Below are 26,891 nucleotides of genomic sequence, written 5' to 3' on the forward strand. Positions count from 1 at the left end.
CGGCAATATATGTAAATTGCTTGTTATTACAACTTATATAAACTGGGAATTTTCATGACGAATTAACATGTCACCTGAGCTGTAATTCTGCATCACGTGATGCTCCTCTGGGTTGATAAAAGCGAAACAGCTTCGAATTCCGTTCGTACATCAGGGCGAGTGTGACAGAGGACTTGGCGCATACATCTCCAACGATTCCCCACCAGAATGATCCTGCAAGCAGCCTTACTCTTCGCTGGTCTTTCTGCGACAGCCAGTGCCAGCACCTGTTGTCCTCCAGTGAGATTCAGTGCGGTGCAATCTGTCACCATTGTCAACTCAACGTTTGCTAACGATGTAAGTACAACGCCCGCCTCTCATTATATGTAATCACTCTCCCCTTTCCGCAACTTCAAGGGAATGCTTTCGGTTGGTCCCGGAATGACAAGAGTTATCATGTATGCCCTGGCTGTAATAAAACAGCGATATAACGTTACTACCCTGTTCTATGAACATACTCTATTATTATTTGTAAAATTAACCTCAATCATAATTCCGTCATTCCGGAACAAGCCGATTGCCATTCCTCATTGAAGAAAGTGACACGAAACTATATTCAGGGATATTTCCAACATGTTGCTCATGTACCGGTACATGTATTTACCTTACCTGAACAGGCAACATCCAGTAAGTGTATGAGAGTTATATACATTTCTTATGTTAGTTTTTTCTCTGATCACTTGGGGCGGTCGGGTAGCCTAGTGGTTTAAGCGTTCGCTCGTCACGCCGAAGACCCAGGTTCGATTCCCGACATGGGTACAATGTGTGAAGCCCATTGCTGGTGTCCCCAGCCGTGATATTGCTGGAATATTGCTAAAAGCGGCGTAAAACCATACTCACTCACTCATTCTCTGATCACTCAGTTTGCTCCATATACAGTGAAGAAGCAAAGTAAGCTGTCTGTTCCATGTGCTTTCTTACAATTAGTCCAACTTCCCTGGCAGAGAGCCTTTTTATTTGACTCCACACAGCCTAGGCCACTCCCTCACAGGCAAGGGATGTCTATGTAGGTGCCTACCGTAAGTTGCAGCTTCAGGCAAATAGAATTTGGTAAATTATATCCAAATAATTAAGGTAGGGAATTGAAATGGTGAGGTTTTGCTTAACCTTCATTTACAGAAATGATTGTTTTTTAACTGAGCCAACCCATCGGGTTGGTATGACGTGTTTGTAAGTGACTCAACATATATTATTTGGTATGGGGTTGGGGTGAGGAAGGGTGTTTCTAAATTAGAGATAGGATATAAACTACTCAAAAGGTCTGGTATATATCACATCTCCAATTAAGAAATAACCAATTGTTAATGTGTCATGCAATGACAGATAAACTGAAGTAATATGAAAAAATTATGAGTCAACTTCTTTCGAGTAGTATATTCTTTTAGTCACGGCTTCAAAACATGCAGCTGTTTTTACTGGGAAGGAGGAGCAGAACAATTTAGGCAAACCTGGGGACAAACTATGTAGTTCCAGTTTTTTCAGAAACATTTTATTTTTATTTTTAAAATGGTCAGTATCACAGTGCGAGACCCTATGTTTCCAACTATAAATAAAAGCACGTGAAGATCAAGGTCAGCGCAAACGGACAGAGCTAAAAGAATGGTCAACTCGTTGCGTAATGATTCACATATATTTCTCACATATTTCTCACACATATCATACATTTTCCAGATGCTATTGAAAATACATAGGAACTTACAGTATTATTCAGTATGATTGAACACATTTACCTGTATCTTAGGTATATATTTAGACATCTTCCCGAGGCAAGAGAGTTAACTGACTTTTTCCAGTCCAGTTGCCACCCTTGCCGAACTAGGCTGGTATTACTGGGCTCGATCGTAGCGCCACCAGTGGCTATTACCAGTCATGTCCTTTCTATGCCTCCTCAATGGACCAATCAGATTCAACCTCCCGTATCACTTGCGTTTGCTTCGCACAAAATGGTGGCGCCCAGCCAGGACGATCTGATGGATAATCAAGCACTATATTGTGATAAAACGTGTCTTACATCGCGAAATGCATCAATCACGTGATCACCTTGATTAAAAACATGAAAAGATTTGGAAAATATCTGCTGACAACGAGTTGGTGGTGCACATGTTTTCAAATCCTGCAATCGATCGAAATCTGCACGACAGTTTACGAACCGGATTTCGATTTCGGTGCGCGACTTTGAATGGACTATGCATAGACTCGTTAGTCCAGCCAAAATGTAACTCCATAATACCAGCCTAGTTCGGCAAGGGTGGAAACTGGAATTATATAGCCAGTTACCTCCCTTGCCTCGGGAAGATGATATTTAAACGCAAACATATGTAAAATCAAAAATGATTCGCGCATTCTGATTGGTTTATCGTATTTTCGCACATAACGTTCATCGATAGGGGGACGAGTCTTCTTGCAGGTTACAGAAAGGGGCCAGTCGTGACGAATGTTTACTATTATTATCCCCCGGCCAACAAAGTTGGCGGGGGATAGAGAAACAGGCTCCGTCCGTACGTCCGTCACGTTTCGTTTCCGGAGCATAACTCATAAACCGTTCAATATTTTTTCATCAAACTTTGCAGGTCTCTCAGGTACATGCTGAACTGGTGCCTTTTGCTATTTAGAAATTTTAGAATTTGTTATATTTTTTTACGTTTCCATGGCAGCAAGATATACTTAGGTTCCAAACTCTTTTTTATTACAATTTCCATGAAAAGTTCCACCTCGGTTAAAAAATGTTAGGGTTTGTTTATATTTAATTATGTCATAAATTCTGCAACAGGGGCGGGGAATATAGCCCTGTTAGTGGCAAACTCTTGTTAAGTTAATTTCCGGTTTCAGATACGTATTATATTATACATTACACCAGAAGATAGCTAGGGTCATGGGACTATCTGTTTTAAAGCTTGTATCTTCCCGAGTCAAGAGCGTCCACTCGCCCTTTTATCAAAGACTTGTTTCCACCTTTGGAAGCCCACTTTCCTGTGCTAAATGTTATTGGACTACTGCACACATCAATAGTCAAATCAGAGAACATTTCACAAAATCAACATCCTTCGTATGAACGTGATTTACCCCTGCTTGTCTTTGTTGACACGAAAATGTCTTTTTAATCTTTTAACCCCCCCCCCCCCTCCCAAACCATTGCTTTAGTTTTTTAGTTTTTGTGTCGGGGATGAAATCGCGAATGTTTTCGTTATCTGATCGACAAGGTCGTCGTCAATCGTCGTCGCCATCTTTATCATTCGTCACCACTCCCCCTATCGATGAAGGTTATGTGCGAAAATACGACCAACCAATCAGAATGTGCGTATGATTTCAAGTTTTCGTCAAAGAATCTCTCAGAAATAATTTTTGATTTTACATATGTCTTGCATCTAAAAATATACCCAAGACACAGTTAAATGTGTTCAATCATACTTTATAATTCCTCACTTCCCGATGTGCTTTGAATTGCATCAGCAATATATATAACATATGGGGAAATATATGTGAACCGTTACGCAACGTGTTGACAATTGTTTTAGGTGTGCCCGTTTGCGCTAAGACGGAACCCGGTCACAAAAATGGCCATGAGTGGGGCACGAGTCGCTATTCGGCTTGTCCCGGAATAACAGGAGTTTGTAACGAATGCATCTTTATGAAGCTATACGAGATAAGAACAGCGATCTGATTGGATATCGCGTTTTCCTTAAAAGATGCACAACTCGGGATGTGGTAAGGGAAGAAACAAGGCTATGATATGGGCTTGTGGACACGCTTGCCTCTGGAAGATGGCTTGGTGGAGGGAGGGGACTGGTTTGAAATTTTGTTGAATTAGGCGTGTTTTCAAAACCAGAACTAACTTTCAGATATCTTGGCATGCATAATCTCAGCTAGAGGTACATTTGTCTTGTTCGACGATGTAGTACCAGAATGGTGACGACTGTATATTATAGTGTTTTGACCTTCTAGATTTTGCAACTATTTTCACATATTTGCCTCGCTTAAATTGAGATTTAGGAAATATTGCCTTTATTCAGATCTTCCTAAATTAACAATGCAAAATGACTCCTTGTGGTGTTATTGTATATTTTCAGGCTTTGTATTCATTCATCTACGACGGCATCAACCAAAAATACGTCATCAGCGGTGACCTCAGCAACGGATTCGTCACGACCACCAAAGTAATCTACGATTACCCGAAGGTAAGAGAGACCTCCAGAGAATGGTACGACGACGAGAAGGTACGTGAGAACCCCAGAGAGTGTTACCACTACAAGAAGGTACGTGAGAACCCCAGAGAGTGTTACCACTACGAGAAGGTACGTGAGAACCCCAGAGAGTGTTACCACTACGAGAAGGTACGTGAGAACCCCAGAGAGTGTTACCACTACGAGAAGGTACGTGAGAACCCCAGAGAGTGTTACCACTACGAGAAGGTACGTGAGAACCCCAGAGAGTGTTACCACTACGAGAAGGTACGTGAGAACCCCAGAGAGTGTTACCACTACGAGAAGGTACGTGAAAACCCCAGAGAGTGTTACCACTACGAGAAGGTACGTGAGAACCCCAGAGAGTGTTACCACTACGAGAAGGTACGTGAGACCCCCAGAGAGTGTTACCACTACAAGAAGGTAAACGAGACCTCCAGAGAGCGTTACCACTACAGGACGGTAAGCGAGACCCTTAGAAAGCTTTACCACTACAAGACGGTTGGGGAGACCCCTAGAGAGCTTTATCACCACAAGAAGGTGAGCGAGACCTCCAGAGAACTTTACCACTACAAGAAGGTAAGCGATACCTCCACAGAACCTTACCACTACATGAAGGTAAGCGATACCTCCATAGAACTTTACCACTACAAGAAGGTAAGCGAGACCTCCAGAGAACCTTACCACTACAAGAAGGTAAGCGATACCTCCATAGAACTTTACCACTACAAGAAGGTATGCGATACCTCCAGAGAACTTTACCACTACAAGAAGGTATGCGATAACACCAGAGAACTTTACCACTACAAGAAGGTAAGCGATACCTCCAGAGAACCTTACCACTACAAGAAGGTAAGCGAGACCTCCAGGGAACTTTACCACTACAAGAAGGTAAGCGAGACCTCCAGGGAACTTTACCACTACAAGAAGGTATGCGATAACACCAGAGAACTTTACCACTACAAGAAGGTAAGTGATACCTCCAGAGAACCTTACCACTACAAGAAGGTAAGCGAGACCTCCAGGGAACTTTACCACTACAAGAAGGTAAGCGAGACCTCCAGGGAACTTTACCACTACAAGAAGGTATGCGATAACACCAGAGAACTTTACCACTACAAGAAGGTAAGCGATACCTTTTCAGTGTGTTTTGCGCCTTAATTATGTTCCCTTTTTACATCTGAAACATTTATTCATGTTTCACCGTTACACTAATACATAATAAATATCCAGTACCTTGATATCACTGGAAGCATTCATAAAAGCACATATGACCAAGTATGATTAGGCCACATCTCCACAAAATTAGAAATGGGCAAAACTCAGTAATCAAATATATTGGATTAAAAAGATATTATACATTTATCAGTTCATGTTTGGACTTATCATAGCGCCATATTAATAGGTGAGGTTACACTACCATGTACGTATAATAAATATTGTCACCTCCCAGATACATGCGTCTCAGATCTGGGGTGTCAATAATTATCAGCATGGGTATATGACACAAAGACTTGTTTCAGTATGCGTCTTATTTAACTTCTGAACATCAGAAAAACTTGAACCTATGTTGGGCCCTTGACCACTTTGTAGTTGCCTTGCATTTTCACAAAATTCGTAAAAAGGTAATAATGATTTTTGTTTGCAGAGAACTGGTTTCCGTATAGATACAGTGGCACGTACGTGTTCAGCATTCCGCCTTCAAGGACAGTTCAAGGACCAGGAGAGTGTTTGTGTTCCAAGTAAGTCATTTCTAAATATATCAACAAATGTCCGAATGGTTTTTTTCTTTAGACAACTCGGTGTGGATTCGGACAGTGTAGGCTCCCGATACGCTTTGTATGTCTCAAGAGTCGACTATAGACATACTGATTGTGTGTCATCACGTTATCAACTACTGCAGAAACATTGCCGACCAATTTGTGACTACTCACGGGTTCTAGATGCCCCTCACTCACTACCACAATTTTTTTCAAACATGTTTAGATATGTTGGTCTGTTGTCACATGTCAGTCCATTGTTTACATCCACTTTCCCCACCCGTATCATGAAATGGTCTGTTCCTATCTTAATACTATGTTTAATCACAGGCGGCGCCGTCTCCTTGGGCCCTTTCTTTTACGGCTACGATGTTGGCAGGCTGTCTTCAAGGGTATACTCTTACAATAGCACCTCCGTCAACGGGGAACATAAGAAGGTCGTGGCTACCGTCACACGGAAAGACTGTGTACCAATCGTCATCACCACGACCACGACCAACGGCCAAGGTTTGTATTTGTGAGTGAGAGAATGGGTGAGTGGGTGGGCATTAACACTGCTTTGAACAGTGTATCAGTGATAACGTCGAGTGTCAGCCACATGATTTCAAATGAGTGAGATGGTTAACGCCATCTTGAGTGAGTATTTCTCTGACACAACGCCCTGTCAGCTAAATGGGGAATGCATTATTGAATGTGTTGGCTTTTTCTCCACTTTGAACATCTATGTCAGGGCATGTCATATGCTTAAAATGTGCGTGTGTTGGGTTCAATCTCACCTTGAACTGCATTTTGGTTATACCACGACATCACAGCTTATTACTGACAGAATGAGTGAGGTTTTAAATCCTCGTTCAACCAATGTCATTAAAATAAGATCTTTTACTCCCATACAATACCTTTCTGCGCGAAGGTGAGTAATCTAATCAGCCATTCATTCAAACCAACATATCTGATTTCTTCATCTCGACAACGAAGTTAAACGACCATGTCCGAATGAAGATAATAAAGGCCGCACCATTTGATCGTTGTGGGATATTTGATACACCCTGGCTTTTCTGAGCGGATTTCTGTGGGATTTCGTTTGTTAAAATTGAAATTTTAAATCGAGATGGTAAAGCGAAACCGAATCGTTTTAGAAAGATGACATGTGATTGTCTGAAGAATCCACGCATCTTTCATTTACAGCGATTGTCAGATCTTCACGCAGAGAGATATTGAATCCCAGTAAAAGATTTGAGTATATTTAGACTGACTTTGAACACTTATTCCACGGCTCGTAAGATTCATGTCGAAGGGAAATTAAAAGTCTTTACGATTCTACATTTGAAAGAAAGTAAAGTAAACAAAGAAAACAACCGGAAACCTGTGTTTTTGGTTGGTGAATGATTTGTTTTTCAAACTTTAAAATGTTGTGAAATTTACTTCGCACATTATCTACTTCCAAGTACTTTCGAATGTGGAAAATGTTTTATAATGTGCGAAGTAAATTTCACAACATTTTAAATCACCTAGATTTATAAACAAAGACATCTGATGGCGTGAGATCAACCACTGGTTTGCCTAGCCCAGAGTCATATATTGCTGACTGTGGCGTAGAATAACATCAAAGCAAATGTACTGACTGTGACATATACACTCACTTTACAGGAGGAAACGCTCTTAAAGTTCTCGGGTACAACGACGTGGTTCCGGGCATCAGCGACTTCTCTGTGTTCGACATTCCGTCATACTGCTCTATGTGATACCGTACGTAAAACTCACTCAATAAAATAATGATTTTTCACTCAATGACAAAGTTGTGAACATTGTCTGGTAAAATTGCTGTGTGTTGCTTTTCTTTCTTCAATCAGTATATAACATTGTCTGGTAAAATTGCTGTGTGTTGCTTTTCTTTCTTCAATCAGTATATAACATTATGATTCTACTGCACGTAATGGCACACACGCGGACATTAATTATATTTGCTTAAAGATGACGATACCTCCGGAGTCATAAGACATTAAAGTATTTATTTTTGATTACCATCATAAATGTGATACAATTGCGATGTTTACCTAAAAAAACATCTTTGATGAATATTGAATTCCTCAGCATGTACACACACGTGTAAATCTTTTTCTATTTCAGAACATCTGATCATGAAGAGATACAGTAGGATCTGTCTTTCAAAAGTCACTGTCAGAATGTATCATCTTTCAAGATTTACATAATATAAATGAATAATAAAAATTCGTTCAGCAAAAATGTCTTACACTTAATTAATGTTTATCGACTGTGCTACAAGTTCGATAAACATTGTCACATTCCATATTACGGATTAGAACTAGAAGACAATGCAATTGCGTCATTTGACTGTCCCCTGGTCGACCTAAAGGAATCGGCAGACAATGACGAATTTTAGTAGGCTGACACTGGATGACAGTTAGCATGGCATTCGTTTATCCTCAATGTCGAATTTTACGTACAATTTGCTCTTATTAATTGTTAAATGACCTGTTCACCGATTCTTTTCCTTTTTGGAAATAAATATTTAAATCAAATGGAATTACTACAAATGGACTGGTACCCTGTCCTTCTAGCAACTCAAGCCCTCAAGGACAGGCACGTCTGCAAATGGCGAAAAATGAAATTTGTATACTTGTTTCACCCAAAACAAAATTTTACGAGGTGAAGTCATGTATCTAAGTTTGTTTTTATTCCTAAAGGGCATTACGTATGCGCACCCATAACCGGATATGTGACAGTATTTACCACCGCATGTTGGCTAAAACCGCTCAGACTGCTGCGCTGAAAAAAATGGAACCAGATTACTTCGCGATACAGTATTCGAGATTAACTCAGATCTTTGACTCCATGCGATACCTCTGCTTGAAATTATGAGGACACTACCATGGCATAGGAGGTCGCCGGCGACAGGTGAACCTTTTAATCATTTAATCAGCGTAGAGGTTTCAAAATTCTCGGTACGCGTGAACGAAGCATTCAGACAAGCATATATGATGTCTTTATCGCTACAACGAACATAATCGAGGAGTTCCGAAAATATAAAGACGCGCTGTTTGAGATATTATACATCCTGTCGATTCTGAGCTCTATGGCATAAAGCCCAAAAAGGTGGTATCGAAGGTTTTGTTCTGTGGTGGTTTTCTTTTGCGGAGATTGTAATATTTCATTTTCCTTGGGCAATCAACGTTCACTCGGGGTTTACCTGACGTGACCTTCCATGGAGGAGTCCTCCGATCAGAACGCAGAGAGTTACCGTGTGAGAGTAAAAGATCTGATTTTAATGCGATTGAAAGGGGCTTGAAAAACTATTACACAAAATGAGGTGGGCAGCAAAATATGATATTGTAATGAGACCAATATCTCTTCTGCAACACGAGGACTTATTATCCGCCGTCCTATAGCTGGTATGTTGCTGAGTGTGCCGTTAAACAACAAACAAATCAAAACAAAAAAGCAAAAATCATACACAAAATTCACGCACTGACTGTAGTGAGTGAGTGAGTGAGTGAGTGAGTGAGTTTGGTTTAACGCCGCTTTTAGCAATATTCCAGCAATATCGGGGCGGGGGACACCAGAAATGGGCTTCACACATTGTACCCATGTCGGGAATCGAACCCGGGTCTTCAGCGTGACGAGCGAACGCTTTAACCACCAGGCTACCCGACCGCCCCCGCACTGACTGTAAGTTACTTTAGGCCTCATGTCACAACTGGACTTAAAACAGAAACGCTTTGTCCCTACACCGCACATTGGCAGAATTGACAGGTGATGCAGGCACGTAGTGTATACCAACCCGTGAAGTTCTGACGATGTTAGAGAGACCAGCGAGACTATACAAAGACTTTGAGAACGAACAGATTCTTAAAAGTTGTAATATTTAATCTAAAAATGCACATCTTGCATGTAAAGTACAACAAAATAACATCTTCACGTTTACAACATACCAAGGATGAAACGCCACTGTCTTTATGTTCACAAATATACTCCCTTGACTATACACAAAGCAGATACCTATAATATGATTGATTGTTTTAGTCTGAGGATCAAAAGATGAAGCTTTACCTCGCTTTTGGCTGTATTTCATGCATGTCATGATCTCATAATGAGAAAAACCGCAAAGTAACACAAGTCCACTAAACCAACTTCAGGTTATTGCTCACTTCCCAAAGAACTTATTCCAAGTGAGATTCGAACCAATGGCAAGCAACTAGCGACAACCGAGACCACTGGGCTAATAATACAGTTGGGATGAGAGGGTCATCTTACGGCAACAACAGACACCACCAACATCAACCAAGAAATTATGGACCCAAAGTGATCGTTTGCTTGATGTTAATCGCTGCTTTCAGTAGTGAGATCAACGTACGATGACATGCAATCAGACAAGTCAATAAACTTAATTCTAATAAAAGGTCGAATTAATTATTCACCTGAACAGGAACATTCCGAACAAGTCAAAATAGGCCATTCGATTAGAGATCCTTTTCGTCACTAATGTCTCAAATTTGAAGATATCTTCTTCGTCTACAGCAAGCTTTACTGAAGCCTTTGGTGTAGTAACCCTGACCAAACAGCCCTTGAGAAAGGGTCGGATGAGGCGTATGTGTGTGTGTTTTATCCCTCTAATGCTGAACGCCAGGCAGAGAAACAACAAGTTAATGTGTGATACAGACAGGGGATCTTTGGGCAGATGCTCTGTCCAGTACACCATGGACACTGGAGGTTAATGAGGTTGCCTCTGAAGTGAAATGCCCAATAATAGCGTGGTTGAAATCTCGGCTTCAAACTCACGATCATCCTGAAGGGCACTAATCTGCACAATGAACCATGGATCAATAGATCATATCTTCTCAGTTTTAGAATCAGTTGCCGGTCTGTATCACCCCCCCCCACCCCCCCCCCACCCCCACCCCCCCCCCTCCCCCCACCCCCTCCCACCCCCCACCCCCACACACAGCACGCACGCACGCACACACACACACACACACACACTGTCTGTTATGGCTTACAAGGTATCAGTACAAATTGACCGGACCATCACAAGTCAGATAGCCTTTCACAGGGACATCCATGTGTGAACTCGATAAAGTTTTGATACCTTGAATAATCAAGGATGCGTGTGATGTTTCCTTGATATACAATCTTCCACCACGACTACCAGCAGTGTGTCAAGGCTTTTTCAAACCTGCACGTGCTTGTGTATTTCACAAACAGGTATATGATTGGTCCTGTTTTCCTCCCTTTAATGTTTCAAGAGGGGAGGGTGCAGGAGGGCGTATCCCCAACCCACCCAAAACATGATAAGCATGCTAAACTTTTTTACAATAGAAGATTTTATACACGCCTCCTGATTTACATGTAAGTAAATTTCTCCGCTGTAACAAAATCATTTAACTCAACTTGTCACTATGTATTTTGAACAAATACAATGCTGGACCCAAGAAAGTATACACCCATGTAAGATGGCGGCTTGCAATGAAACAAACAAGAAATGGTTATTCGATGTTGTTTTATTTTTTAAGGACGACTGCCTTGGTCAAGTAGAGTTTTGGTAACGTTTGTAATGTTTTGTTCCAATCCGTTTTTCAAGTGTACACTTTCTTTTTGTCGGCATTTTGTACCACGGCGAACAAACACATATCGGTCAATAGTTATTTGAATTTACACAACACTTGTATATTTACTCTTGGCCACAAAATATGACCCTTTTATCCGTGCTTGTTTGTGCCCAAAAGTAAATGCGGAAAATGCAAAGTCATGCTGTATCCTGTGGCGTGTTGCAAATGCATGACCTCGTCATGATGCATGAGCACGATTCTCTAACAGGGAAGATCTGGCACGAATACCTAAAACGGAGCGCTGGAATTGTAAATACGTGGCATAATGGCTGCGCAATACTCAGAAGGCGCAAAATGTGAGTATGTTTTTATACTTTTTTATCTTCGGATTGTTGATTGATGAGCCGCACTCAGCAATATCTCATCTTCTTGACGGTGGTCTGTAAATAATCGATTCCGGGCCAAACAATACAGTGATGGACCGACCTACTCAATAAAGATTCGATGACATGCATCAACTAAGTCAGCGAGGCAGACAACCGGATCCTGTTGGTCACCCCTTACGACAAGAATAGGTTGAAGACCAGTTCTAACCCGGATATTCACGGAGGCGACACAAGGGTGTGGGTGGCAAGGGGCGAGTGCATCACCTTGAAGACATGACATGACAATGGCACCCTTACGTGATTAATTTGTTGATGATTTGTTTATGGTTTTTATTGCAGTGATTCAACTCAGCCTGTAAACAGCTTTTGCATTCACTATAAATGGCATCATCACCATTAGGGTGTTTATTCAGCTGTTTCCGCATCTTACTTGTCCAGTGATTATTCTAAATGTGTGTTTGCGGTAGTTGTGTGATATTTGATAGTTAAGACCAGTATTAAACGGGGAATGTGGGAGCTGGGATTTTAGTTTAAAAGAATTGTCCATAAAAATTCTTAAATAACATAATTTTGCATCAGACTGTTGAAAAATAACTGCCTGTCACAATAATAACATTGATGCAAGGTAGTTTGTTTTCAAGAAAATTAGGCTCATAGTTCTAAATAAATATATAAATAACTGGTTTTGTAGCCGTAGCTGAAACAATATCTAGTCTCGATACAAAAACCCGTAACATAGACGTACGGTTGTAAAGCGCAAAGATCGCTCTGTGAAAGGAGGGGCCAGGACCACATAGGAAACGGTGGATCATTATGTAGCCAGTCGCGAAATAATAGTATGTGTGAGTGCATGCCTGCGTGTGCGTGTGCGTTTGCGCATGAGTGTACCATTGACATCCGGTGCCCCGTTACATTAGCTATCCTCAGCGATTATTGTATACGTGTACATGTACGTCTTTATCTGCAGCAAACAACTGTCACGAAACAGCATTGAGTAACTTTGGCAACGTCATCATCACCAACACTGGTAAATCCCCGAACATCAACGATCATGCCACGGCCAACCACGACGACAAAACATACGCTACGTACCCAACTGCGATGGAGAAGTTCACGTCGTGTCGTTTTCGGCTTTGTTACATCTTGCTCGTTGCCTTCGCGTTACAGCTGACTGTTCAAAATGGAATGGCCTTTGCCCTCGTTTGCATGACCAGGGGTAACGCTGGTCATCCCATCACCAAGGGGGATAACTCCACATATGCGACAAACTCCAGCATGATTTGGACTAATGGTTCAGAATACAAGTATCCTGACTTCAACGAGGCAGGAAATGGAACCATATTCCAGGTAGTTACACTAGATATTGTGGGTGACTGAGTTAGTTGGTTTAACACCGTTTTGATATTTCAGTTATTTCACGGCGTGCAAACTTCTTCGTGATGACGGTCTTAGATGTTTACAACTTTGTGGAATGGTTTTGACAAACAGGAAAAATATCAGGGCAAATCTGGAATTCAAAGAAACGATCAAAGTTTTCTGGAACAGCTAAGAGACGCAACTATGCAAAGCGAAATACGGCGCTTGAAATCTAACAAAGTCATGTATCACACAAAAGACGCCAATTCCGGAACTGGCGTAAATCATCGGATTCCGTGTTCAATTTCTGACATTATTTTTTTTACAAAACTCTGTTCATTCGTGTTGTGTTAGAATATATGCAAGGACTTGGATAATTGAGATCGGATAGTCTAGTGGTTGAAGCGTTTGTTCGCCACACCAAAGAGTAAGTGAGTGAGTTGGGTTTAACGCCGCTTTTAACCGTATTCCAGTCATATCACGGCCTGTCAGCTTAATGTGGGAGGAAAGCCCGAAGTGATGCAGGTCTCAGACGTTTACCACTTCGGTGAAACCCACGAGCACGGGTATGGTGCTGACAAACCTAGAAACATAATCATGGCGAACCGGGATTCGAACCCACAATCATAGGTTTCTGGCGTGCCCAAGGTACGCAACTCTTCACAGCGAATCGCGGCGCCTTAGACGACTGGGCCACCCGTGCCCCCCCCACCCCCAAACACACACCAAAGAACCGGGTTCGAAGTCCCACTAAAATATGGAATTGATAAACATTCTCACTCTCAGAAACCCGAGTTCGACTGGGACAGCGAGACTCAAGGTCTGATTCTCTCGTCCGCCTTCTACACCGGCATCGTCTCCCCTATCATCGGCAGCGCCCTCTCCAGAAGGTTCGGGCCCAAGAACGTCATCTTCATCGGCCTGTTTGTTGGGGGATTGTCGTCATTGTTGATACCAACGGCGGCCCGCGCCAGCGTCTATGCAGTGGTCGTTTTGAGACTTCTGATTGGCTTCTTTTTGGTGAGTGAGTGAGTTGCGTGTGACGCAACAGTTTTCATGTTATATCACGGTATGTAGGCTGAATGAGGGAGGAAGCGATGCAGGTCTCAGGCGTTTACCACTTTCGTGAAACCAATGAAATAGGTACGGCGCTGACAGATCATAGCTTTCTGGCGTGAACGAGCAGTCTCTTGACGGACGGTAGCATGGATGACCCAGTCATCTAAGGCATCGCAATTTGCTGGGCATAGTTGCGTCATTTAGGTGTGACCGAAACCTATGACTGAGTGAGTGAGTGAGTGAGTGAGTGAGTGAGTTGGGTTTAACGCCGCTTTTAACATTATTTCAGTCAAATCACGGCTGAAATAAATAACACTTAGATGGAAACGGCCAACTTCACCAAGAACCACATTTGATGATGCTTTATTACTGATTGACAAATATCTCTAAATGTAAACCCCCAAATTTCACTTCCAAAATAAGCAATAAGCTATTTTGCTATCGAATATAGAAACAATTATCTTAAATGACCGATACGGTTAAAGCTTATTCAAATTATGAATAGGAAAACAAGCTTTCTTGGCCTGTGTCACTAGGGTTTGACAGGCCTTAGGCCACAGAAGACTTGATGAAAAGACGATGCCCAAGTATTTATAATATGTTTCTATTCTCATTTTTGTATTTTTATAGTATAGTGTACCGTTTTTCAACTCGTTTAACAACACCATCATTTCTGAATACAGTTATATTTTATTTATCCATATTGACTTCCAGACCCCGAGTTATCACAAAACGATTCCAATTTAGCTATTTTTCTCTGTAACTCCGCAAACAGCAACAATTTGATGTTATCAATCAACTCGTTCACAAATATACCTTTTGTTTCACTCTTACCTAAATATGTAGTAAGTTGGTTTATAAAGAAAATGAATAACAGAGGGCTTATCATACAACCATGTCGGACTCCACTGGAGGTCTGAGTGAGTGAGTTTGGTTTTACGCCGCTTTCAGCAATATTCCAGCAATATCACAGCGGGGGACACTAGAAATGGGCTTCACACATTGTACCCATGTCGGGAATCGAACCCGGGTCTTCGGCGTAACGAGCGAACGTTTTAACCACTACGCTACCCGACCACCCCCCGTTACACTGGAGGTCTGAAATGCGTCAGTCTATTTTAAATTTCCCATACGAACACAAGCAAAAACATATTCATGCCAATTCTTTAACACTTTAAACATTTTGCTATATATGCCTTACTGTAAAAGCAGATATAATAATTTAGTTCTATCAACAGAACCAATCGCTTTCCAGAAGTCAATAAATACGGCATAAAAACGATGCTTTGGTTTTCGAAGATATTTTTGTTCTAAAGACTGTAGAACAAAGATATTGTCGCTTGTCGATTGATCGTGTCTGAAACCAGCTTGGGATTCCGTTAAAACTTCATTTACTTCCAACATTGACGTAACTTGCTTTCAATAATGGATGTAAACAGTTTCCCCAGTACATTTAGCATTGAAAAGCCCCTGTAATTATTAGGATCAGACGTGTCTCCCTTCTTAAACAGCGGCGATATTATTCCTACATGAATTGGGGAACATTACAGTATCCAAAATAGAATTAAACAAAAGATGTTTATATTGAACGAAGTGCAAAGCTTTCTTATAAAACTCAAGTGGCAAACCATCACATCCTTGAGCTTTCCCCGGTTTTAATGATTTAACGGCCCGACTTACTTCATCTTCCGATGTGGGCAGTCGGGTAGCCTAGTGGTTAAAGCGTTCGCTCGTCACGCTGAAGACCCGGGTTCGATTCCCGACATGGGTACAATGTGTGAAGCCCATTTCTGGTGTCCCCCGCCGTGAAATTGCTGGAATATTGCTGAAAGCGGCGTAAAACCACACTCACTCACTCATCTTCCGATGTAAAATCCGATAGAATATCAGCATTATTGTAATCTTCACAATTCAAACGATCCTGCTCGTTTACAAACTCGGATACCGCGCTGTCAAAAGCAGTTTGCACCGACGTTTTTGGATTTAAGAGATCTTTAAAATATATATACCATGTAAGTGGGGACAAACTTTCCCCATCACCTTAATTGCTAAAATATCCGACAATTTATCACCAACTGCCGAGTTTATGCGATCTGTCGTTTCTTTATTGACAGTAATCTCCTTGTCCTTACATGTCTTTTTAAAATCTCGTTTGGATTCTGAATACACTTCTAGTTTTGTTTTCGTTTTTGATTTTCGAAGAATATGTAATCATATTTAATTCGTTTTTTTGACGAACATTCCTCATCAAATCACCCAGGTTGTTTATTTGCAGCCTTAAAATTAGTCGGCGTCTTTTTCCAAGTGCGCACCAATGATCTGATATAAAGTCCACAGTTTGTCAGCAGCCTCGTTTACATTTACGTGAACGCAATCAAGAAAGCTGTTTGGTTTGCTTGGTGTTCACCCTTCCTTGGCGTGTCTCCCTCGGACCTGGGTAGAATCCACGCAGCATTCAGGTAACCTGGCTATGTATGGGTTTGAGATGACAATAGGTGGGACACAGTGTGATAACTCAATCATATTTAGAAACCTCCGCGGAGAGTGACACGAAATCATTTCGTCAGTACCGACATGACTGCACTCCTGTAGTGTATGCAATCAAGGTTTGTAATTGTATGCATATGTATGGGTCAGAGGTCAGGGTCTCGTTTTGGGATTGACCATGTGCGAGCCAGTATCAATGGCGGCGCCCTGTATTCATTGCACTGACGACAAATAAAAGTCTTCGTTTCGCTCCTTCAAGGATCATATCATTTATCAACAGAGCAAGGAGCATTCAAGAACATTATATCTCCGATACCACATGGCCGGTCAGAAATATAAACAGATTCAACACCAGCTATGTTTTCAACTGTTTTGCTAAAATAATGTCCTTTAATAGTTAAAAATGTTCCTGCCCGGTATCTCTTGGACACGGATTGACGGAAACCTCCAATACGAGACCTCCAACATTGAACAGAAACTCCCATATCTTGCTCGAGCGCCTACTCGTGGTATGATGAACTCCGCTGTCACGTTACAAGTGATTGTAGATTCGAATCCCAGTTCGCCCTGATTGTGTATCTAGGGTTTCCCGTGCTAGTGGGTGTCACCAAAGTGGTAAACGTCTAATACCTGGTTCACTTCGGACTTTCCTTCGACATCAAGTTGACACTCACTTACTCACTCACTCACTCACTCACTCACTCACTCACTGGCTCATGCTTGATGGACTTCCAGCTACACTTATGGTAATTCCAAGGAGCGACTAAAACCATCGAGTTGTCAGGCTCGGTTATGTTCTTTGATGGCATGGCATTGTACCCTGACGTCGTGCTCATCACATCAGTCAGTGGTTTTTCTGGTCAAGAGTTGTTCATTTTAAGTCTGTGGTAAAACACGCACGCACGCACGCACGCACGCACGCACGCACACACACACATAAACAAACACTATCTCACCTCTCCTCTCCCCCTCCCTCTTAGTCTCAGCACACACACACACACACACACACACACACACACACACACACACACTCTCTCTCTCTCTCTCTGAATCTCTCTGTCATGTACAGTTCATTCAACGACTTTCATTGTGAACGTTACACTTACAGAATCTAATCGTCCCGGCAACCCAGGATCTGTGGGCACAGTGGGCCCCTGTACAAGACAAGCCACAGCTCCTCGCCTTCACATACGCAGGTAAGTACGTTCCTACAAGACTCGTGAAGATCCGGGGTAGAATAGGTCTTCAGCAACCCATACTTGCCATAAAAAGTGACTATGCTTGTCGTAAAAGGCGACTAACGGGATCGGAAGGTCAGGCACAATTGCGTGGATCGATGCTCATGATGTCAATCACTGGATTGTCTGTTCCAGACTCGATTATTTACAGACCGTCGTCATATAGCTGGAATATTTCTGTGTGCGGCGTTAAACAACAAATAACATCAACAACGTACCTTCAAACACACAGAGGTTGTTTTTTATATGTATAGGAAGTTGTTTATCAAAACAAGTAGTTATCTGTCGACATAGCAAATTATGTATATTCACATGCAATTGTCCATCTGTACAACTAGTATACACAGGTAAGTGAGTGAGTGAGTGAGTATGGTTTTACGCCGCTTTTAGCAATATTCCAGCAATATCACAGCGGGGGACACCAGAAATGGGCTTCACACATTGTACCCATGTCGGGAATCGAACCCGGGTCTTCAGCGTGACGAGCGAACGCTTTAACCATTAGGCTACCCGACCGCCCCAGTGTACACAGGTAAGTGTGTATCTGTATAAAGGCAGTTTTTTATCTGTACAAGTGGTAGTTGTGTGCAACACAACGACCAGCACCACTAAATACGACCAAATAGATTCACACTGTGAAAGTATTCAAACTTCTTTTCGTTTTCTAATTTTGAACTTACTTAACGTGTATTTGATATGCCTGGTACATTTTGAAAGAAATGAATGCGTAAATCCAGTATTCATATATTGGTAATATCTATCTTTCTTTTGAAATACGCATGTAATGTAAACAGTAAACTGTTTGCTCTTCTCTTTCGCAGGCTACAACATTGCCAACATCATCACATTTGCAGCCTCCGGTTATCTCTGCACAATACCTATTGATAACGGTTGGCCCTTCATCTTCTATGTCTTTGGTAAGTTAAAGTGTATGTATGGTTGATCGTCACATCTGCAATATACATGTATACTTTTTGAAAGTAGTTGAAGAAAACCCTGTTTTTTCATATGTCTTTAGTTAATCAGTCATGTTCTTTAACTTCTTTTGAGAAATAGTTCAAACAATCGGACTGTGTTATCGTCGTGGGGTTCCAATCTTCCTGAGGTAAGGGAGTTAACTGACTACAAAAGTCCAGTTTCCACTTTTAAGACAGTTAACTCTCTTGCATCGGGAAGATGTCGGGTTCCAGTTTGAGATGTTTCTCGACAAATGACAAAATTTCATTGAAGGGGGATTTCAGTTGTTGTTGTTGCCATGCAATAATTTATTGCTGGTAAGAAAGACGACTATGGTAAACTTACAGAGTGACAAAATGGGAAAGTTTCCTGATTGTTTTGGAAGTGAGTGTTTTGTTTTTTAAATTTCCAAGGAGGCTTGGCTGTCTTATGGAGTGGACTATGGCTGCTGACAGTTCACGAAACACCGGAGTCCCATCCCGCCATCTCACAACAGGAGTTGCAGCACATCGCCAGACACAGACAGGGTGTAGATGCTGGCAAGGTTAACCGTTACCCCAATCTCACAGCAGAAGTACAGCAAAGTGCAGTGGCTTAAATGATTAATAAATTAGTTAGCACATAGTTAGCATTACAACTTCTGGAAGAGACTTTCAACAGTATGTGGTCGTAGTTGGTCCTTCTACGTGTCCCCGTGGGGCTGCCGGTTTAAAATTGGTCCCAAGCAACCTATGCTGGTCGTGAAACGCGAAGACCGCCTCCGTGGTCTAATGGTAGAGCGTCCGCCTGGGGAGCGGAAGGTCCGGGGTTCGATCCCCGACCGCGTCATACTAAAAGACAAAAAAATACAATAAGTTCTCAGAAAATCCACTTTTCGAAATCAACTTAACTGTACTTCCAGTGGTAAAGAATCCATGAAGTAACTTTCAAGTTATAGGGCGCACACGTGATGAATTTCTTCTAAGAAAATTCTGAGTTCAAAACGTGAAAAAAACACATTTATTTTCAGAAAATATACATATTAAAAGGCATACTTTGCACTGCACCTCCCCAATTAGTATAGAAAGTGTTCGTTACATTTGAAAAGAATATATGCAGTTGTTTTCAAGTTGTAGTTAGCACAAATGTTGAAGCAGAAATAATTTCTAAGTTCCAATATTGAAATTGAACTTCGCACAGCACCTGTCATATTAGTATAGAAAGTATGGATCAAATTTGAAAAGAATCTATGCAGTAGTTTCCACGTATTAGGTCACACAAAAAGTCTCCCCGGAAGGACGAACGGGCGGAATTCCTTTGTAAAACAATATACCCCGCCTTGTTTCTGGGATTACAAAAAGGAGTTCATTGCGTTTGTTCAACAAAAAACATTTGCGAATAGTTGTCAATTTTGCATTCATGACGCAACAATAAACGTTAACATAACTAATATATTCGTGCACCTCAAACTCAATTCGATGTAAAGGGAACTCACATACACATTTCCTCAGTACATAATCACTGTCTTAATTCCAACAGAAAGCAGAGATCCCTTGGCGATGCCTTCTGACCAGTCCTCCTGTCTGGGCGTTTATAGTCATTTTCTTCTGCCATTTCTGGAACGCCAGCCTCCTGTTTAGTTATTTACCAACTTACATGAGCACAGTGCTGCTGTTTGACGTCGAGCAGGTGAGCAGATAGCAGTACCAGACCTTGTTGATGGAAAGATTTGCAGTAAATGTAACTCATCGCAGAATTGCAGAATCCCGCGGAAATTGCCCCTTTTTTATCAGTCACTATACTAGTTTTCAATTTTTATATATCATAGTTTATGTATCACAGTTATGTTTTGGGGTCAAGTCTTTCTGCGACTGTTTTCAGCCTTTTTTATCCTATTTTCAACTGTATACTTTCTGTTACCTGTCCGTTGGTAATACACTCACTGGAAACATTATGCTCCATGACCTGATTCAGCGTCCTGTGGACAGACTGAATCAAGATTTCAGAGTATGTTTTGCCCGTGTCGAATCGTGTAACATGAAAAGAAAGTCATGGGTTCAAACCAAATAGGGAAAAGATCACTGAGACACAGACGCACGGGCAAGGATATCTCAGTAATAACTGAAATTGCTTTCGTGTGAAGGAACCACTGCTCCCGAAAACTCCGGAAACAAATATTTTCCAAACAACTAACAAATAAGTTTTACAAAAACATCAATTCATGTTATTGTTCTGAAATATAAAATAGTATGTGATTAAAAAATATATCTTTGACTCCTATTTTCTTGGAGCGCTGACCGAACCCTATAGAATATACTACTCCAACCTTGAAATGGAATACTGCTTGTTATTGTCGTGTTCTCGAACACAGTGAACGATGGAATGTATACTTATGTTTATATCAAGTTGGAATGAGTGAGTGAGTGAGTTGGGTTTAGCGCCCCTTTTAACAGTATTCCAGTTATATCACGGCGTGTCAGCTTCATGTAGGAGGAAAGCCCGAAGTGATGCAAGTCTCAGACGTTTACCGCTTCGGTGAAACCCACGAGCACGGGTATGATGTTGACAAACCTAGAAACATAATCGGGGCGACCCGGATTCGAACCCACTATCATAGGTTTCTGGCGTACCCAAGGGACGCAACTCTGCACAGCGAATCGCGGCGCCTTAGACGACTGGGCCACCCGTGCCCCCCAACTTGAAATGAAGCTGTTAATGAAGCAGTAATGACATGACAATATCTCCCGGCATTCAGAACTCACACGGACACTACCCCTACCAAATGTTGAGTTGCATCGTTAATGTTATCGTCTGTTTAGAACGGCTTGTTGTCAGCGGTGCCTTACATCACACGGTTCTGTGGGATTCTCAGCTGGACTACTTTGTCCTCACATCTCAGTGAGAGATTCAGCGTCACCAGAGCCAGAAAGACCGTGCAGACTCTAGGTGGGTGTAGCTGCTTCTGCAGCAGGCAAGGCTGAACGCCGATGCAAAGTGGCACTACAAGATGTTGGGGTAGCTTCAGTTTCAGTTTCAGTAGTTGATGGTTACGTATTTTTTTACGTACGACGATGCTCATGATGTCAATCACTGGATTGTCTGGTCCAGACTCAAGTTTTTGACAAATGCCGTCATATTGCTGAGTGCGGCGTGAAACAATATTCTCACACAAAACTTGGTGCATGGGAATTTACATGAAACATACTTGTGAAATGCTTGTTCGTAGAATGTCCACAGTGGAAAAACAATTGTATGGAGGAATATAATTAAGCAGTGCGTAAACCTGGATGTTTTCAAATAGGAAACCTTCACAGAACGGTGTTGTTGATTGAGACACATGCGTGTTGTGTTTAGGGTATGTGTAAACCTTCACAGATCAGTGTTGTTGATTGAGACACATGCGTGTTGTGTTTAGGGTATATGGAAACCTTCACAGATCAATGTTGTTGGTTGAGACACATGCGTGTTGTGTTTAGGGTATATGGAAACCTTCACAGATCGGTGTTGTTGATTGAGACACATGCGTGTTGTGTTTATGGTATGTGGAAACCTTCACAGATCGGTGTTGTTGATTGAGACACATGCGTGTTGTGTTTAGGGTATATGGAAACCTTCACAGATCGGTGTTGTTGATTGAGACACATGCGTGTTGTGTTTAGGGTATGTGGAAACCTTCACAGATCGGTGTTGTTGATTGAGACACATGCGTGTTGTGTTTAGGGTATATTGAAACCTTCACAGATCGGTGTTGTTGGTTGAGACACATGCGTGTTGTGTTTAGGGTATATGGAAACCTTCACAGATCGGTGTTGTTGATTGAGACACATGCGTGTTGTGTTTAGGGTATGTGGAAACCTTCACAGATCGGTGTTGTTGATTGAGACACATGCGTGTTGTGTTTAGGGTATATAGAAACCTTCACAGATCGGTGCTGTTGATTGAGACACATGCGTGTTGTGTTTAGGGTATGTGGAAACCTTCACAGATCGGTGTTGTTGACTGAGACACATGCGTGTTGTGTTTAGGGTATGTGTAAACCTTCACAGATCGGTGCTGTTGGTTGAGACACATGCGTGTTGTGTTTAGGGTATGTGGAAACCTTCACAGATCGGTGTTGTTGATTGAGACACATGCGTGTTGTGTTTAGGGTATGTGGAAACCTTCACAGATCGGTGTTGTTGATTGAGACACATGCGTGTTGTGTTTAGGGTATATAGAAACCTTCACAGATCGGTGCTGTTGATTGAGACACATGCGTGTTGTGTTTAGGGTATGTGGAAACCTTCACAGATCGGTGTTGTTGACTGAGACACATGCGTGTTGTGTTTAGGGTATGTGTAAACCTTCACAGATCGGTGCTGTTGGTTGAGACACATGCGTGTTGTGTTTAGGGTATGTGGAAACCTTCACAGATCGGTGTTGTTGATTGAGACACATGCGTGTTGTGTTTAGGGTATGTGGAAACCTTCACAGATCGGTGTTGTTGATTGAGACACATGCGTGTTGTGTTTAGGGTATGTGGAAACCTTCACAGATCGGTGTTGTAGATTGAGACACATGCGTGTTGTGTTTAGGGTATGTGGAAACCTTCACAGATCGGTGTTGTTGATTGAGACCTGTACTTGTTGTATTCAGGGTTTGTGGCAGCTGCTCTACTGACAATAGGAATCATCCTCACCCCCGTGTCTCAGAGGACAGTCTCTGTCGTGCTGTTTGCCGGACTGACGTTCAGCCAGAGCTCCACCGTTGCCGGGGCTCTCGTCACGACGCTGGACATGGCTCCCCAGTAAGTAGACGGGATAAAAGCTGCTGTGTCTCCTTTCGCAAAGGGTGGTAGTTGTGAGATGGGTGATGGCCAGGGTCCAGTTCGAAAATTCGATGTCGGAAAAAAATCTTAATTCCCTAGGTTCAGGGATAGGGGTTTATTGTGTATAATGACATGTACTAGTACTGGTAATACTGGTACACATTCCGTGTGCTTACTGCTGGAAGTGATTACACATATTGAACATTTTATTCACTTTAACTATTTTAGCCACTGATCTTGGGTTCAATGTCTGCGACACGTGTCACCGTGAACACACAGTCATGCTTGATTTACCATATGTATATGCCGTTATAGAACTGAAACACGGTTTCAGAGTTGTTAGGCCCATCTCGCTCATTCACTTTTTAGTTTCAATAATATACACATGTTTGTTGCGAAGGTTCGCATCAGTAATTACAGCACTAGGGACAGCCGGGGCAGTGGTGGCACAGATGTTGTCCCCGTTGACTGCGTCCTACATCATCGTCGACGTGAGTGAAATCAGTATCCATTACAATTTGTGTCATGTTCGGCGAAATAGGTTGTCATTAGCAACGAATTTATATGTGAACTTGTCACACTTGACCAATAGACAATTAGTATTCCGAATCGACAAGGCTGTGTTACACAAAGTGATCTGAGTGCTAGGTTTATCTTATACATGAACGCGGACTTGTAATTGTCATTGCAGTATTGAACATAGCGCGATTGGCCATACGATGGTCGTAAGTCAGAGTTGAAGTATGGGAGTTGCGATCGTCTTAGCTCTAAGATCACATTGGGTAAGTGGGTCCAGGGCCCGGTTTGGCAAAGCGATCGCGCGCTAAGATGATCGCAACTCCTGTACTTTAACATAGACTTGCGATTGTCGTTGCACCACTTAAAATGGCTTAGTAGAATGGACCAGGTATCGACCCTGCCAGATAATACATCACTTCCTTTTTGTTAGGCACGATAAATAAACACTGATGGTTTTCTAATGACGTCAATGACATTTCTTGTAGATATTAAGGTGTTATTAGGATATATAATATACAATTTAACTCGTAATTGTTTCCACAAAAGCTTTGTCACAGTATATCGATCGATATTTTACGTCTTTTTTCTTGTAAAAAATACGTTTTTATCTGAATGAATCTAGTTTGAACTTTATACTTTCCCACAAAAGATACATCTATCTGATAGTAGAGAAATAATACCTTTCAAAGAACAACAGCAAATTCATACATGATTGTCCTTGAATATTAAAAAAAACCCACAAATTCCATTCATTCTTAACTTTCAGAGGACCAAGGAGCAATGGAACATCGCATTCTACCTCACAGTTGGCATCTACCTGTTTGCCATCATTGTGTTTCTTATTTTCGGAAATGGGGAGTTACAGCCATGGGCAGATAACTCTCGTAAAGGCAAGACTGAGGAACTCAAAGAGGTTCACCTGAACAGAGCCTACAATACTGACACTCCCCCAGAGAGTGAACCTGAAGAAAAGAGAGGATTTGGTTCAGAAATAACAGTTACGCATTTGTGATAAGAAGACTCCCATATAAGATTCTTTCGATCCTTATCTCAAATGCCTTTTTCGAGATCCTGGATCTCCCTCTGTATAATACATACGTTTTATTCCTGAAACATTCCTGACGTCGGAAATACAATGCCTGAGTGAACAGACCCATTTATTATGTCTGTATTTATGTCTGTATTTATTATATACAGACATGTCTCCCACATTAGACATTTCAGTTCTCTTTTATGTTGTCAGTTTCAATGTGTAGCCTTTTGAATACGCACATTAAGACTGAACAATGGAAAGACAATCTGAAGAAGCGGGTCGTAAGGCATCTTCCCGAGGCAAGTGTGTCCACTAGCTTATATCAAAGCCTCGTTTCTACCCTTACCACATCAAGGCCACTTTTCATGCTCGACCCTGGCGCCGCCTCGCGTAGATCACGTGTTGTGCCCCTTGTAATGAAAAAGCGATATCCAATCAGGTCGCTGTTCTTATCTCGTATAGCTTCACAAAGATGGCGACTACCATAGGGGACGACCTTGTCGATCAGATAACGAAAACATTCGCGATTTCATTCCCGACACAAAAACATTGGCAATCGTAGGTGGCTTTAAAAAGTGAGAAAGACATATTCGTGTCAACAAAGGCAGGCAGCGGTAAATGACTTTCATACGAAGGGGGTACCAGTCGTGTATGTTGATTTTGTAAAACGTTCTCTGATTAGACTATCGATATGTACGATAGTCCAATAATATTTAGCACAGGAAAGTTGGCTTGGTGTGGAAAGGGTGGAAACAAGACTTTCATAAAAAGGCTAGTGGACGCTCTTGCCTCGGGAAGATGGTCGTAAGGCTGTTGCATTTACAAACGCGTTTTGAATATCACATCACTGTTTGTATATCACGTATACGTATATGTAAATGTGCGTCCAATGTGAAATAGGAATAAAACTGCTTGTAGTTCAAATTTGTTTTCATTTATCATCATGTCAAATGAGGTGACAAGCACACATAGCAACAGTTTAGATGAGAAGTTCATTCAGTACTTCGACAACTGCACGGAAACCATTTTATACTAACATTTAGAACCACCACCATTCGTCAATGCTTGCTGTTATTCCTAAACAGCATACCTCCACAAAACAGCTAATACAGCTAAAATAGAAGTGAGTGAGTTAGGTTTAACGTCGCTTTTAACAGTATTCCAGTTATATCGCGGCGTGTCAGCTTAATGTGTGAGGAAAGCCCGAAGTGATGCAGGTCTCAGACGTTTACCACTTTGGTGAAACCCACGAGCACGGGTATGCTGCTTACAAACCTAGAAACATAATCGGGTCAAACCGGCATTCGAACCCACTATCATAGGTTTCTGGCGTGCCTAGGGGACGCAACTCTGCACAGCGAATCGCGGCGCCTTAGACGACTGGGCCACAATAGGAGTGACGTCACACAATCAGGACATAGTCGAAAGAGCCGAGGTATAATATTAAATTACAGAACAGTACAAAGGCCATGAAACCCAAAGCTGTATCTGGATGGTGTCAGAGTTCCAGGTAGACCAGTTGATGC

General features: G+C 41.8%; 2 protein-coding genes across 2 annotated transcripts; both read left to right on the top strand.

Moving 5' to 3' along the window:
- Nucleotides 1-207: 207 nt before the first annotated feature.
- Nucleotides 208-7,722, top strand: LOC139471862 (ependymin-related protein 1-like). The gene is made up of 5 exons (XM_071254363.1): nt 208-336; nt 4,107-4,214; nt 5,869-5,962; nt 6,311-6,487; nt 7,628-7,722. The coding sequence occupies exons 1-5, from the start codon at nt 208-210 to the stop codon at nt 7,720-7,722; spliced, it is 603 nt and encodes a 200-aa protein (XP_071110464.1).
- A 4,147-nt stretch (nt 7,723-11,869) lies between these two features.
- LOC139471573 (uncharacterized transporter slc-17.2-like) lies at nt 11,870-25,344 on the top strand. The gene is made up of 11 exons (XM_071253948.1): nt 11,870-11,900; nt 12,898-13,277; nt 14,073-14,306; nt 17,941-18,028; nt 18,892-18,987; nt 19,441-19,571; nt 20,546-20,695; nt 21,826-21,952; nt 23,642-23,792; nt 24,214-24,304; nt 25,099-25,344. The coding sequence occupies exons 1-11, from the start codon at nt 11,870-11,872 to the stop codon at nt 25,342-25,344; spliced, it is 1,725 nt and encodes a 574-aa protein (XP_071110049.1).
- Nucleotides 25,345-26,891: the final 1,547 nt, after the last annotated feature.

The sequence above is a fragment of the Haliotis cracherodii genome, unplaced genomic scaffold (assembly GCF_022045235.1).
Source record: "Haliotis cracherodii isolate W230 unplaced genomic scaffold, xgHalCrac1.p SCAF_23, whole genome shotgun sequence".
NCBI classification, from domain to species: domain Eukaryota; kingdom Metazoa; phylum Mollusca; class Gastropoda; order Lepetellida; family Haliotidae; genus Haliotis; species Haliotis cracherodii.

Coding starts and splice junctions, on each gene's coding strand:
- LOC139471862 (XM_071254363.1), top strand. CDS start 208: ATGATCCTGCAAGCAGCCTTACTCTTCGCTGGTCTTTCTGCGACAGCC. Junction 337..4,106: donor ACTCAACGTTTGCTAACGAT/GTAAGTACAACG, acceptor GTATATTTTCAG/GCTTTGTATTCATTCATCTA. Junction 5,963..6,310: donor GGAGAGTGTTTGTGTTCCAA/GTAAGTCATTTC, acceptor GTTTAATCACAG/GCGGCGCCGTCTCCTTGGGC.
- LOC139471573 (XM_071253948.1), top strand. CDS start 11,870: ATGGCTGCGCAATACTCAGAAGGCGCAAAAT. Junction 23,793..24,213: donor ACGCTGGACATGGCTCCCCA/GTAAGTAGACGG, acceptor TTTGTTGCGAAG/GTTCGCATCAGTAATTACAG. Junction 24,305..25,098: donor CGTCCTACATCATCGTCGAC/GTGAGTGAAATC, acceptor CTTAACTTTCAG/AGGACCAAGGAGCAATGGAA.